The following is a 14,556-nucleotide window of genomic DNA, read 5'->3' as shown; positions in this document are numbered from 1 at the left end:
CAACTGTGGCAACATCCCTTCAACAGCTGCGTATGGAGTTTTCATATCACAACTTGAGCTTGTCGAAACTACGCAGACCTTTCGTATCGCGCTAGACTTCTTACAAGTAGGCTTCTGGGACAGGGTTATGTTGCTACAAGATTGAAGCCATCACTACAGAAGGTTTATGGTCGTCATCATGAACTCATGAATCGTTATGGTATATCCATCTGCACCATGAAAACTGATTTGTTAAATGTATCATAGTTTTCTTTTCCTTTTTCGTTCTACCTCGGACTTTTGTGAGCAAATCGGCGGGCTTTCTAGAAAAGGAGAGTACGCTTACCCTACCGCTGCACCTAGTCCATTCTCCCAGTCTTTAGTGAGTCTGAGTTGCTCATTTACTTTTGTTACTTTGTATGTATTATCTTACTAACTTAATGTTATTTTTGTGTTTTCTGATTTCTATGTTTTGTCTTTGTCCCTGGATTACATTCTTTTAATTTTCGCTAGAATCTTGATTCTCTTGATTACCCTCTCAGCAAACCAGCATACACGCTTGGTACACTTCTAGCAATTTACATTGTCAGGTAATGGTGAATGATATTGTACGACTTAATCCGAAAGACATTTGGTACTAATTATGTCTTCAATTGGACAAATATATTATCTTGAACGCTTTAAAGAAGGAAAGAAGCGAACGTCTGTTGTCCTGATGAGGTTGATATGTTATATACTTATTTGTTTAACTACTTTTATTAACTAAGAAAAAAAAGTATTTAATTATTATTTTAATTGGACACTGCATGCACATTTCACGTATTAAACCTAATCCAATTGTATTTTTGTTCGTTTAAGAAGAACTTTGGTTTAGGATTTAGAAGCTTAAAGAATATCTATTGTAGTGTTAAGACAATATTGTCGTAATGTCGGAAAAATGCTAAATGTAAGATGAACTATTATAACAAAAGGAATAGTCTAAAAGAAAAGTCCGTAAAACAAATTGAAAAAATCAAAATGAGGGCAAAAAACAGAAAGTTGTCTTGAGATATCAAAATCCTTGCATTTGAAATTAAGATTAAACTCCGTATATAAGAATATTGCAGAAATTGCTATTTACTGCGTAAAACGAGGTTAAAAGCTCCAACGAGACACGAAACAAAACAGTGAAACCTGATATAGTTTTTGTAGTTAAGTTGTTTTTTTTAGGCATGTTTAGTTTACATATGTATACAAGCACTGTCAATTACACATGAAAGGACCTGATTTAATGCATGGTTTTGACAAGTATCTAATGTATCTAGGATTCATTTAAGTAGCAGTCTTTATAAAAATCAGACAGAAAATGATTTACGCACCGAATTCACTTTTGTTTCTTATTTAGAATCAGTTATATGCCACAGAAGAAGTCATCGTTTTTCATATCGCTTTTAAGATAAAATATATATATATTGAACAAGAAATTAGCACTTTGCAAAACTTTTCGTTCTGAATATGGAAAGGACAACTTTTAAGAAAAATATAGCATAATTAGATTGAAAAGCATTGTATGTTCAATGGGTTTTTCTTTACCATAAATCACTGTAATATGGACAGTGACAAAATGGACAGGTACTTACCACAACTTTCACAGTATTTTCGTCTTCTTTCACTCCAGTATGTATGAATTCAACTATAAGTAAAGTACATGTACATAAAGTGAACGAGAATTTTGATTACTCTTGGTTCCCTTGATTACTCCTTAACTCCTAAAAAGGGCTGCATTCTTAAAGTTTATTGCACCCCAAAAAACATATATCTGGAACCTTATTACTTCGACTGAGAATACATTTGTGCTCACAATAAGATTAGTCGTAAAATATTCGTATTGTCAAATAATTGTAAAAAATACCCTTTTTTTGTCAAAGTTTATTCAAATTTTCGATGATTAAGAATATACATTAATAAGTTTTGAAAAAAATGAAAAAAAAATGCTTATTTTTATTTTACAAAATATACTTATTCTTCATGTGAGGTTATCTTATTTGTATTGAATTAAAGAACCTAATTTAAAATCCATACATAGGCTCATAGCAGAAAAAAATCTTCATGTTCAACAGAAGGGTTATTCCTCTAAAATACCGAGGCTCAATTTCTTGTATTGTATATGGTAGAAGAATCTCTAATGTATTCACTCCATTGTTCCGATATTTTTGGTTTTGATATGCAATAACTTTGAATTTATAACTTTTATGTATTTGATTCTAATGCTGCTGATGAGAGGACTCCTTTAAAACGCGTACATCATATTAAACTTTTCAATATTAATATGACTTGTATTGTTTTTTTATTTAACACCTCTCTCCGAGACATATATTTTTTAACTGAAATCTTTAAGTGTAAGTTTATGTAAACACAAAAATGAGAAACATGCATGTCAAAACCCCACTAATCTGACGTATAATTTTTCTCTAGTGTATGTAAGTCTCGTTCTAGTTGCATTTTGTTTGCCGGAATTTCCGATGTAGAACGTATTGACAAACGAAGACTGATATGCATTTTATTGTTTACTTCCGGGTACTCGAAACGCTGTATAACAATGCAAAATCTTCTATTGTATGCTTTTTCTTAATACCTTTATCATGTAGAAATATGTATTTGTCATTTTTATCGATATTTTTTACACAAAAAGATGTTTTGCCCTTAACACTGAATTCTACGCTATCTAATTGAAAAATCCCCATGCTTTTGAATGGTAGACTAGGACTCATTCTCGTGAAATCACGCGGTCACAAGACGAGACTTACGTACGCTATAGGATGTTTTCTCTATTTAAAAAAAACTATTATTTGATCATTGCGTTACCAGATTCGTTCAGACTTTTTTAATAAAGTGTTAGTAAAATGAGATATCTGCCCTGAAAATGCTACATTTACAGTGCATTTCAATAGCATTATATCTCAATCTACTATAACAATATGGACAATTTTGCCTTGTTTCGTTGATTCTAATGAAACAGGTAGTCGAAGGATTTTAAAGGGAACCAAGATTCTGGCGGAAATCAAAATAATGTAATACAGGAACAAAAACAGACAGAAAAAACAGCCACAAACAACAAAGAATATAAAAAACCACAATAATGCTTACAAAGCAACAAAACTAAATGAGTAACTCGGACTGCAGTAAAACTGGGGGCATATTCAGGTGCACCGGTAGGGTATGAGTATAAAAATTACACTTTCAAAATGGTGTGTTTCTCACCTACTGCCTGACTCTTACAGGGACTGACACATAAAGTATAATATAGTATTGTCTGCTCAATTTCTTTCGTTAAAAATATGCACTAGCAATTTATTAAGGACACCTACAAATAAACTACTGCCACAATTGTGTAGAATTGTATTGTCATTTAAATATAATAGAAACGACTGTACATCAAGACATTTTTAGCAGTTTGATTAATGTTTCTATTTAATCACTATGTTTTGCTAAGCCTTAAAACTGCAATAATTTTTTTATCATACGCCACAACGAAAATAAAACTTATGTGAAAATTTTCTGTTTGGTAGATTTAAACAAAGAAAATCAGATCATGTGGCTTTATAAATATATTTTAAAAAGGCAGATGAATTAGGATTAAAAGGAAAAATTGAATGTATAACATAAAGTATTATCAATTGTAATTAATTATAAAGTTTGTTCTACTAAATATTTGTCAATTTTGCATGATTGTTAAATATACTTTTTATCTGTTCACAACACAGTATATACATACCCTTTTATTCCATAATCGGGAGAATCAATAATGAAGTTTGGCAGCGAACTATTCTACCGCAATTAATGATAATTCATTTTAGAATTAATTGATTCGAGGTGAATAGATTTGCCATATATTTTTGTTACTGCATAAAAAGGCATTTTTGAAAATAATACATACCATTAAGTAAAATCGACAATCTAAATTCAAGTACACACACAGAGTATTAGATGTACGGGAATCTATATTTTTGATTCATTATACTACAAAACATTTGTTGTCATATTGAATGCATCGGATACATGTAATATTGCAGAATTACCGATTTATCTTTCAAACAAACAAGGGGCTTTTAAAGAACCCTAATCGCTCACCTGATAAACCGTACCCTAATAACTAAGTAAGTAAAGGTATCATGCTTTGTTACCAAATTGCTGAAAAAGAGCATATATTGAAAAATTCTGAAAGTTCAAAAGAGGCATTGTAAAATGTTAGAAATGCCTTTAATGTGTTTATAGAACCTCTGAAAAAAAGGTTTGGCAGGCCCCCTCCTTAATGTCCTGTTATTCCAACAGGCATGATGGGGAATAAGCCCAGTATAGATTTTCTGAAAAAGAACATAAAATGAAATTAAACATTGGCTAACTAAAATTTTCATCATCACCATTCATATTAGGAGACCATGAATATGATATAAACAAATGATCGTTGAAATAAAAGAAGGTATAACAATTTCTTAAAAATGAAATCTGAGCAACTGGTGAAAATGGTCGTAAAATGGCAGCAATTTCGAAAATGGCCGACTATAAAATAAACTCAAGACTGCCCGTCAACTAAGGAGATCATATTTATCTTATGGGTAGTGTTCAATTTCCTCATTCTTCTATAATGGAAGGAAAAAAGCAAAAAAAGAATTTTGACCCCTAAATGTATATTCTATTTTTGAAACGATGGCCATGTTTCTTTGTACTGTTGAAAAAAATTAAATGACCAGTTTCAGGGGGAAACCCTAAAAGTAACTTTTATAAAATTTTGTTGCAATTAGTTTCAGAGAGTTGTACACATTTAAACAACCAATAAATGGTTTCAAGGGCCCTAAATCCTACATCAAAACTTTGACAAATATCCGTCTACTGACGGTGAAATATATAAACCTCAATGAAAAGTTGGCTAAATTCAAAGGGTGTTTGCAACAAAATGTATTTCGATCTTTTTGTTCTATTTTCCCTCTTATGAGGCTGACTTTATAGCTGATTTGATAAAAAAAGAATATCGTTTGGCTAGATCCTTCAATCTCAGTTTCCGCTTTATAGATGACATATTATCTTTAAACAATCCTAATTTCGGGGATTTGATACATCGTATCTACCCCAAAGAACTTGAGATGAAGGATACTACAAACACTGTAAGGCCTCATATATTGACCTACACTTAGAAATCTATGGTAAAGGAAAACTTTTGACCAAACTTTACGACAAACGTGAAGACTTTTCACTCAAAATTGTCGTTTCCTTTCATCTGTGACAACATCCCTTCAGCACCTGCGTATGGATTGTTCATATCACTACTCATATGTTATATGCTCCCAGTTTTTAGTGGAGTCCGATTTACTCATTTACTTTTGTTACTTTGTATGTATGATGTTAGTTACTTTATGTTCTTTTTTTTGTGTTTGTCTGTTTTCTGTGTCTGGTCTTTGTCTTTACATTCTTTTGATTACTGCTATAATCTTGGTTCCCTTGATTACTCTTTCGGTAACAGCGGCCATTTTTGTTTTCATCGATAAAAAATCCAGTCATTTTGTGCAGGATACAGTTAAACAGTAAAACCATCTTTCATTAAATTGTGTACAATAGATTCTGATAACAAGATTTTTGAAAGTAATAACATCAAAAACAGCAAAAAAGGGCAATAACTCCGACATGGATCAACAAATCTGCACCAAAATTACATCACAGATAGATCTCATCATGGTGAATACTTTTATTTAATGTCAGAATTTAGTTAAACCTAACGGATTTCAAGATAATGCAAAAAACTGCTGTCTGACCCCTATGTTTTATTTTTAGTAACGGCGGTCATGTTTTTTTAACAGATAAAAAATCCAAACAACTATTTTTGCAAGATACTCTAAGAAACAATTACTTTAAAATTCATCAAAATCCATTCAGTAGTTTCAGAGGAGAAGATGATTGAAGAATTGTTAACGAGGCCGACATACGACGACGACAGACGCCAGGAGATGGCAATAGCTCACTTGGCCTATGGCCAGGTAAGCTAAAAATAAAAGGAATTTTCTCTTGAATATCTTAGGATGCATGACGATGTGGATCCTCGCTTAATAGAATAATCTTGAAATTACCTAATGCTTTATCACGCATTTTTATCAAATCTGCGGTGGTAGTCCTTTTTGGAACAAACTAAAAAAATATTTTCAATTAGGATTGTTTTCTTTTAAAAAGATGTAAACGTTGAAATATAATATGGATTGATTGGCACAAAATTACATTACAAAAATAAACATTCCCTCATTGAACAAATAAATGATTTATTTGGATATTTGCCAATATATTTTGATTTAAAACGTTTTCAGCGAATATATAAGTACCGAAAAATGTAACTTCGTCATAACAATTTAACTTTGATGAAAATGCTTCAAATTCGTTTTCAAGCCGTTTTTCACTTGCTATTTTGCGTAATTCAAAATATATTTATTAACTTTAAAACAGTTAACCTTACATCAGAGGATTTAGTAAAATTTACTGTGGAGTTGAACCATCGTGTTTCCGGCAGTGATTTCAAGACTATCAGGGCCTCATCAATTGTCGAGTGTAGCTTTTTGTGCTTACATGAAAATACATGTTGGCAAGCTAGTTTCCTTCAAAAAGAAGGAATATGCCAAATTGATATGTCAAATTATCGCCAGGTCGGTTTGTTTCATGCTGGATGGAAATTTCTGGAGCTTGGTAAGTATATCAAAAAAAAATTATTGAGGAAATAAAAATATGTCCTTATAAAGAATAAAGATAAATACAAATAGAAAATGATTCAATAACTGTTCTATTTTTTACAAGACGTTCCGATCTCGGAAATGTTTGTTTGTTGCCATTTAAGTACATTTAAATACTCTCAATTTACTGAATGTAATAAATAGTAGTAAACGTCTTCATTTAATAATGTTATATAGGAATGTTACATTCAAGTAGTAACTGTGTCTCAATCAAAGGAGAAATTGTATCCATGATTGAATAGTAAGTACTCTTAATTACTCAAAACGAAAGATGTAAATACATAATATTACAAACAGGGGTCTTAACAAAACACAAATGCATATACAAAAGCAAATTGACAACCTAAACTGCATTTGTATTGCTAAGAGTGAGGTAATGGACCTTGTGTTGTAGTTTGCTAATTAATAGTAATTGCAAAATTATCTCATAATCATGAAGAGGGAAGGTGAAGTCAAAAACAACATACTAACAAAATCAAGGATAAATCAAAAGCATATTATATTCATATAATCACCAATCTAGTTTCTCATGTTATGCCATGTTGTCTACTGATATCGAAACTACTTTGAAATAAATCAAGCTGAATGGCATAGACCTAAGTCTTAGCTTAGCTCCAGATATAAAACATATATTCAAAATAGTGATCCTTATTTAATTTCCGATTCAATTTCTAACAAAGGATTAGTTAATAGACAATAAACCATTTTGAATTTAATTAAGCCAATTTTTTGTTACTGTAAAAAAGATTACAGCTTCCGCATACATTAATATTTGTGGTCTAGTTACATGCAAAAACGAGTTTAAAGTTTTGTAAGATATTTATTTATTGATCGATGTTTCTTTTTCACAGCACCACCGAAAAATTGTATTGAGTGTGTACTTCGGTATGGAATGTCTTGGTATAAAATAGCAGAGATGTCTGAGCAAGTTGATTGGCATATAGCAAAGGTAAGGTTGATGACCTCAAGAGACATCTGCTGCTTCCTTCTATAATGTAAGGTAAAAAGTTATTTATCTTTTTATTACTGACATTTGTATTTGTTTGTTTGTTTGTGTGTTTGTTGGGGTTTAACGTCCGAGCAGCAATATTTCAGCTATATTCAGACGATGAACATGAAATTGATGATAAAATGAACATGAAATGATGATGAAATGAAAAATGGATGGGACACAAGGACAATGGAGTCGACAAATTTTGATTGCCACTGGAAATAGGGAGAGGTGGGTAGGTTCGGGCAATTTAGCCTCCAGTGGCGGATATCTATGGTTCCTACTCCGGGAGAATACCACAGTAGGGTTCTTGAACCTGCGAGGAACGTTGCATCTTTCTCAACAAGGTGCACCACTATGGTTTGCGGTCAGGTTTTCCGTATTAAAGCCCAAAAACCTCAGCATGTAACACGCAAGGGGTAGCCCATTCCACTACTTGGGGCACACAACCTAGTTGCTCTGTGGGCAGAGCGCCCTAGCTCCCGGCTAGGGTTCTGAGCACTATTTAGTCGCTTTTTACGACAATCTTAGCGCTGCTGCAGACCTATCCTTTTAACACCCGGACCTGCACGGAGCAAAATTTGTATTTGTAAATATATATAGAATTGAAGTTGACTTTTTTGTATAATATTTATCTTGCAGAACCAATGAAAGAACCCGCTAAGTTCAGGACTATTTCGTAGTTTATAAAGCCCCCTTCGTCCTAAATTTGCAATGGTAATTTTCATTTATGGTGTCTAACTTACACCTTCATCGTTTGGCAATGGTAATTTAATTAAAGTTTGTTAGTTATATCTAATAATTACACCTTTTGGTGTAAATAGCGGAAGAAGGACAAACACGTACTAACAATAGAATGAAGTACAAAATTCACTGCCTTTATAAAAAGCAGTTGCACAAATCTCACAAAAACAAAATGGGTGAAAACAGGCGTTTTAAGAAGAATGGGATGCGTAATCAAGTTGTAATAACTAATGAACTTTTTTTTCGATACCAGTATGCTGTTAACTGAATTATAAGTCTTCGTAAATGTTCATATCAGTATATATCGATCCATAAGATAATACGCACTCAATATATTTCCGTACAGTAGTTCTACATACTACATTTAATCAAATTAAATATTAAAAACATGGAAATCTATTAATAGAATTATCTGTCCCAACTATTCTCAATTTCCAGTGCATTATAAGAGTGTACGTACCAACTTTTAACCTTATAACTCTTACTTTTGTTCCTTAATATTGTACGTTTTTTGTATGTATGATTTTAGTTATTTTATGTTCTTTGTTGTGTATGTCTGTTTTCCATGTCTGGTCTTTGTCCCTGGATTACATTCTTTTGATTACCGCTATAACCTTGGTTCCCTTGATTACTCTTTCACACCACTGGGTCGATACCTCTGCTGGTGGATTTTGTCCCCGAGGGTATCATCAACCCAGTAATACAATTTTTATAATTAATGGTTTTAACAAGAGGAATAAAAGAAAAACTGGCTCGGACGTCGCCCAGTATAAAAAGGTCCGAACCTGACAGCAGATCGGACACTCTGTTGTCTTGTAAGTATGTGGTGTCCCAAGATGGGAATCTTAGCACACTCACATCTGGTATGGAAAGTGCCCCGACCAATTCAACTAAAAGTACCCAATCACACGTTCAGTCTGCAGACCATCTATTCGAGTACAAAAATTTTAAAATAATCAAACCATGTTCCATCACTTTAAACGATATATTTGACTACAACGATAACGAACCACATTGTACCATATCAAAATGTGGCATTAAAAATTGCAAAACATGCAACATTCTTATAACCGACCCTTATTTTTCCAGTTCCCTTACAAACAAAACCTTCCATTCAAGAAGTCACGATGACTTAAGTTGCAAATCAACAAACTTAATATATAGATTAGAATGCAACTTATGTGGTTTAATATATGTCGGAGAAACACAAAAACGATTAAATAAAAGAATGTGCGGTCATCGTTCGGGAATTAACAACACCAAATTCCCGACAGTTTATCGACACTTTAATCAACAAGATCATTCAATCCTCTCCATGAAAGTTCGAATTTTAGAAAAAATTAACCATCCTACGAACAGTCCCTATCTAAGTAAAAACTATCGTAGGGAAAGAGAGGAGTACTGGATACGCAGACTAGGTACTGCAATACCTTATGCAATGACAACATCAAAAGTATAGGAAACCTTTCAAGCCAATATAACAATAGCATGAATGTGATGAATTTATCTAACAAAAATCCAAGACGGGAAAGGAGTCATGGCCATCGCCACTATACGTCACCTAAGTTAAATGATGTCTCCATAGATGGTCTCCTTCCTTTCATACAAAAACCTCTTGGACTTCATCACATTAGAACCAAACTTTATTCTATACCTCTCACTCTACTACACTCCCTTTACAAAACAAGTCATTATACATCATTATACAGAATAGTTGCCATCATTTTGGATATTGGTTTCCACAGACTCTTTAAACCAGTTTGTGTGAAAAGTCAAGATGAAGAAAAACGATCATTTCTTCCACTACCGTTTGTCAACAAAGGTATAGATGCAATTAATTTGGCTAACATTCTCCATCACAAAAACGTTACCAACAAAATTCCCCCATATTTCAAAGACAAATCCATACCAATTATTTCATATTCCTATACTTCACCCATTGCATCCAAAATTTTCAATTATAAAAGGCTATTGCAGAACCTCGAGATTGAGGACTTCAAGGCTAAACCACCTGACTGTTCTTGCAAAACCTCTCCATTCAAGTATGGTCCTTCTGGTCACGTCGTTACGGGAGATTTAACCATTATCGAAAACGAATCTCTACGTAATATTCTTTCTAAAGGTCCCACGTACCGTGAACCACGCTCCATATATTGGAATTACAACTTTAAAGTTCTTATGAATGCCGTCGAAGACTATGCAAGAAAATGGATAGAACAAGAACAAGAAGACATTGATTCTCTGTCAGAGTGGTTAAAGGCCGTGAGGTCTTTAATTTTGAAACGAATGAAAGTTTTAAGTAGGTCAATGGGTGCCAAGGCTACATCAGTTTTCAAAGACCCCGATGTAGCAAAAACATTGTCTACTATATATGACAAATATGTTGTCGTACCAGCAGACAAAGCCCAAAACAACATTGTTTTTGTCTGCAAAACGTTTTATATCCAATGTTTGTTATCAGAGGTAGACGTAGGAAATAATAGCAGTGATGCGACCTATACTGCTACCACTCTCTCCAAAGAAGAGATTGTGGAAACCCATAAATCTGTGCTATCTTCTTTTGGTCTCTCTACCAAAGACGATGATTGTGATTTACCGTCTATGAACTGGATTCCTAAACTTCACAAGAATCCATACAAACAACGTTTCATAGCTGGATCTGCAAAATGTACCACCAAACCTCTTTCAAAACTTAAAATTTTATACTCACAACTGTCAAAGAGGGTCTGCAGTCCTACCACAACACTTGTTACTCCCGTAGTGGTATTAATTCAATGTGGATCCTGAAAAATTCGAAAGATCTTTTGGAGACAATCAATTCAAGACTATTATCTGAATATAATAGCATTAAAACGTATGATTTTTCAACACTGTATACTTCTATTCCCCATACTCAGTTAAAATCCCGACTTAAAAACATTATACATCGTTGTTTTTCCAAAAAAGATGGTACACTTAGATACAAATATATAGTTCTTGGTAGAGATTCCTCATACTTTGTAAGAAATAATTCCAAATCATCCTCCAAATATACAGAGGAAGATGTTTACAAAATGCTGGAATTTTTAATCGACAACATATTTGTTCAGTGTGGTGGACGTGTTTTTCAACAAACGGTCGGCATTCCAATGGGAACAAATTGTGCTCCTTTACTTGCTGACCTATTTCTTCACTCTTATGAGGCTGACTTTATAGCTGATTTGATCAGAAAGAAAGAATATCGTTTGGCTAGATCCTTCAATCTCAGTTTCCGCTATATAGATGACGTATTATCTTTAAACAATCCTAATTTCGGGGATTTGATACATCGCATCTACCCAAAAGAACTTGAGATAAAGGATACTACAGACACTGTGAAGTCAGCCTCATATCTTAACCTACAATTAGAAATCGATGGTAAGGGAAAACTATTGACCAAACTTTACGACAAACTTGATCACTTTTCATTCAGAATTGTCAACTTTCCTTTCATCTGTGGCAACATCCCTTCGGCTCCTGCGTATGGAGTGTTCATATCACAACTCATACGTTATGTCAGAGCTTGCCGAAACTATGCAGACTTTTTGTATCGCGCTAGAACTCTAACAAATAGGCTTCTGGCACATTGTTATGTTGCTACAAGATTGAAGTCATCACTACAGAAGTTGAATGGTCGTCATCATGAACTCGTGGATCGTTATGATGTATCCATCAGCACCATGAAAACTGATTTATTCAACGGGTCAAAGTTCACCTTTCCTCGTTTGTCTACCCCGGACTTGACTTTTTATGAGCAACTCGGCGGGTGTTTCTAGAAAAGCAGAGGACGCTTACCCTACCGGTGCACCTGGTCCATGCTCCTATTTTTTAGTTGAGTCCGAGTTGCTCATTTACTTTTGTTACTTTGTATGTATGATTTTAGTTATTTTATGTTCTTTGTTGTGAATGTCTGTTTTTCATGTCTGGTCTTTGTCCCTGGATTACATTCTTTCGATTACCGCTATAACCTTGATTCCCTTGATTACTCTTTATCAAGAATGTAAAATTATCCCTAAGTTCAGTAAGTTGTTTTTTTTCTAATCATCCTTACAATTTCTTGTACTTGTCCATGCTCCCAGTTTTAATTGAGTCCGGATTGTTTTTTTGCCTTTGTTCCTTTGTTTGTGTTATTTTGTATACTTTGTGCTCTTTGCTGTGTATTTATTTTCACTGTCTGGTCTTTGTACTAGGAATACATTCTTTTGATTTCTTTTCGAATGTTGGTTCCCTTAATTATAACGCTTCACAAGAGTAACCTCTCATCAGTAGCATTAAAACCAAACACCTAAACATTTCAAGAATCAAAAATACATTTTATACAACTTGAAGATAATTTTTTTTTCAGGCAAACTGTATAAATCTAGGAGGCAAGCTTTTAGAGATCGAAACGCAAGACGAAAATGACTACATAAAAGAACAAATGAGAGAGGCTAATCCAGGTTGAATCAAGTATTTCAATGTTTTTGATAAACTTGTATAGTAGTGAAGCCTGTCTAAACGGAATTCTGAAAAATCAGAAAACATCTCCACTTACTCGGAATAATGTATTCTTAACTTTATTAGACCGAACACCTTTCTAAAACGAATCAAAAGGGGTTCTAAAGAGGCTTGGTGGAGACAAGTGTTACATAAAGGCACAATATGATATGTTAAAGTACCCAAAAAGATAAATTACAAAAAAAAATTATTATCTAAACAAAATAAAGTTTGTTGTGTCTGCCTCTGAAACCCTTTTAATGTTCAGCAGTCCAGACAATTCAAAGGCTTTCAATATATACTTTTTTGTCAAGCACAACACGTACTAAAAATAATAACATCCGAATATAAGGTACAAAACATTAACCCATAATTAACAATTTTTTCATATTTGTCGAAATCCTGATTTATTCATAGGGTTCTACTTACTTTCAAAAATCATACACGTTTACTTTGTTATTTAACATTTACAACCTTTTTTTGAAAATCCTTTATATCGATATATAGGAAAGTTTAATTTTCTCTGGATATTTTGTTTTCAGTACATGGGTTTTGGATTGGGGGATATAACTACTATCAGGACCAATCATTTGAATGGATCAGCAATCCAAATGATTCAATGCCTTTTACAGATTTTGAGGCCAACGAGCCTACTCATGTGGATATAGAATTCTGCCTGGAAGCTTATAAAGCAACTGCATTTCAATGGATTGATAACGTCTGCTCATTTAATGCTCAGTATATCTGTGAATTCAATTAAACAGCAAAATGAGATGATCTTCCTTACATGTAAGGGCTGTCTGTAAGAAAAGCATTCAAAATCAGTTTGTCTACTAAATAAAACTACTGCGAATAAAGATTCTCAAATACAAATGTACTGAATTATGTTTCCTGGATCAATGTAAAAAAACTAACATGTATAAAAAGAAGAGTTTGTTTGTTTGTTTGTTGGGGTTTAACGTCCGAGCAGCAATATTTCAGCTATATTCAGGCAATGAACATGAAATGGATGATAAAATGAACATGAAATGAAAAAAAAAGGATGGGCCACAAGAACAACAGGGTCGACAAATTTTGATTGCCACTGGAAAAGGGGTATTCTAATAGTAAACACAAACTTTTCTATTTTCCCCGCTAAGCCTTCAGTCCAGACCAACCAGGAACTAGAAAAAGACCAAAACAAAACTGGCTTGCAATCAAAATACCGATTGCCCCTTTCATTATAAATTTTGATACGTCCAAATTGTGGTATACCATAATTCATCCGTCTCTCGAATTTCTTTCCCGTAACCACGTCATAATTTCTCGAGTGGTGCTAAAAAGTAGCTACAAGTCTTAAAAAGTATATGAACTTCCTATATACTCTATATACCATCCCTATTTCCAGTTCTTCATAGTTAATGTCCCTATTCCGAACAATTCCACCATTGATTATCTCTACAATCAAACATATGTTTATTTAAACCTCAGAATGGTTTTCTGTATGATAATGTTTACTGGAGTTAAAGGAAAAACAGTCGCAACAATGTGAATGCAATAGAAATTTGCTGTTAACAGACCTCGGCTTTTTTGTCGTTAGGAAACATATAAATGTGGTACTTT

The 14,556-nt window shown here is 33.4% G+C and overlaps 1 protein-coding gene across 1 annotated transcript; it reads left to right on the top strand.

The window, feature by feature from the left end:
* The first annotated feature begins 6,343 nt into the window (after positions 1-6,343).
* Positions 6,344-13,842, top strand: LOC148610101 (perlucin-like protein). Its single transcript, XM_088541647.1, has 4 exons — positions 6,344-6,681; positions 7,577-7,674; positions 12,824-12,917; positions 13,497-13,842. Exons 1-4 carry the CDS (start codon positions 6,360-6,362, stop codon positions 13,712-13,714), a joined length of 732 nt encoding a protein of 243 aa, XP_088397773.1. The 5' UTR covers positions 6,344-6,359; the 3' UTR covers positions 13,715-13,842.
* The last annotated feature ends 714 nt before the right edge of the window (positions 13,843-14,556 follow it).

Source organism: Perna viridis, chromosome 8 (assembly GCF_037379345.1).
Source record: "Perna viridis isolate PV_CMFRI_1.1 ecotype Kerala chromosome 8, ASM3737934v1, whole genome shotgun sequence".
Taxonomy (NCBI): domain Eukaryota; kingdom Metazoa; phylum Mollusca; class Bivalvia; order Mytilida; family Mytilidae; genus Perna; species Perna viridis.
The sequence above is the reverse complement of the archived record's forward strand: the minus strand, read 5'-3'. Positions and strand labels throughout refer to the sequence as shown.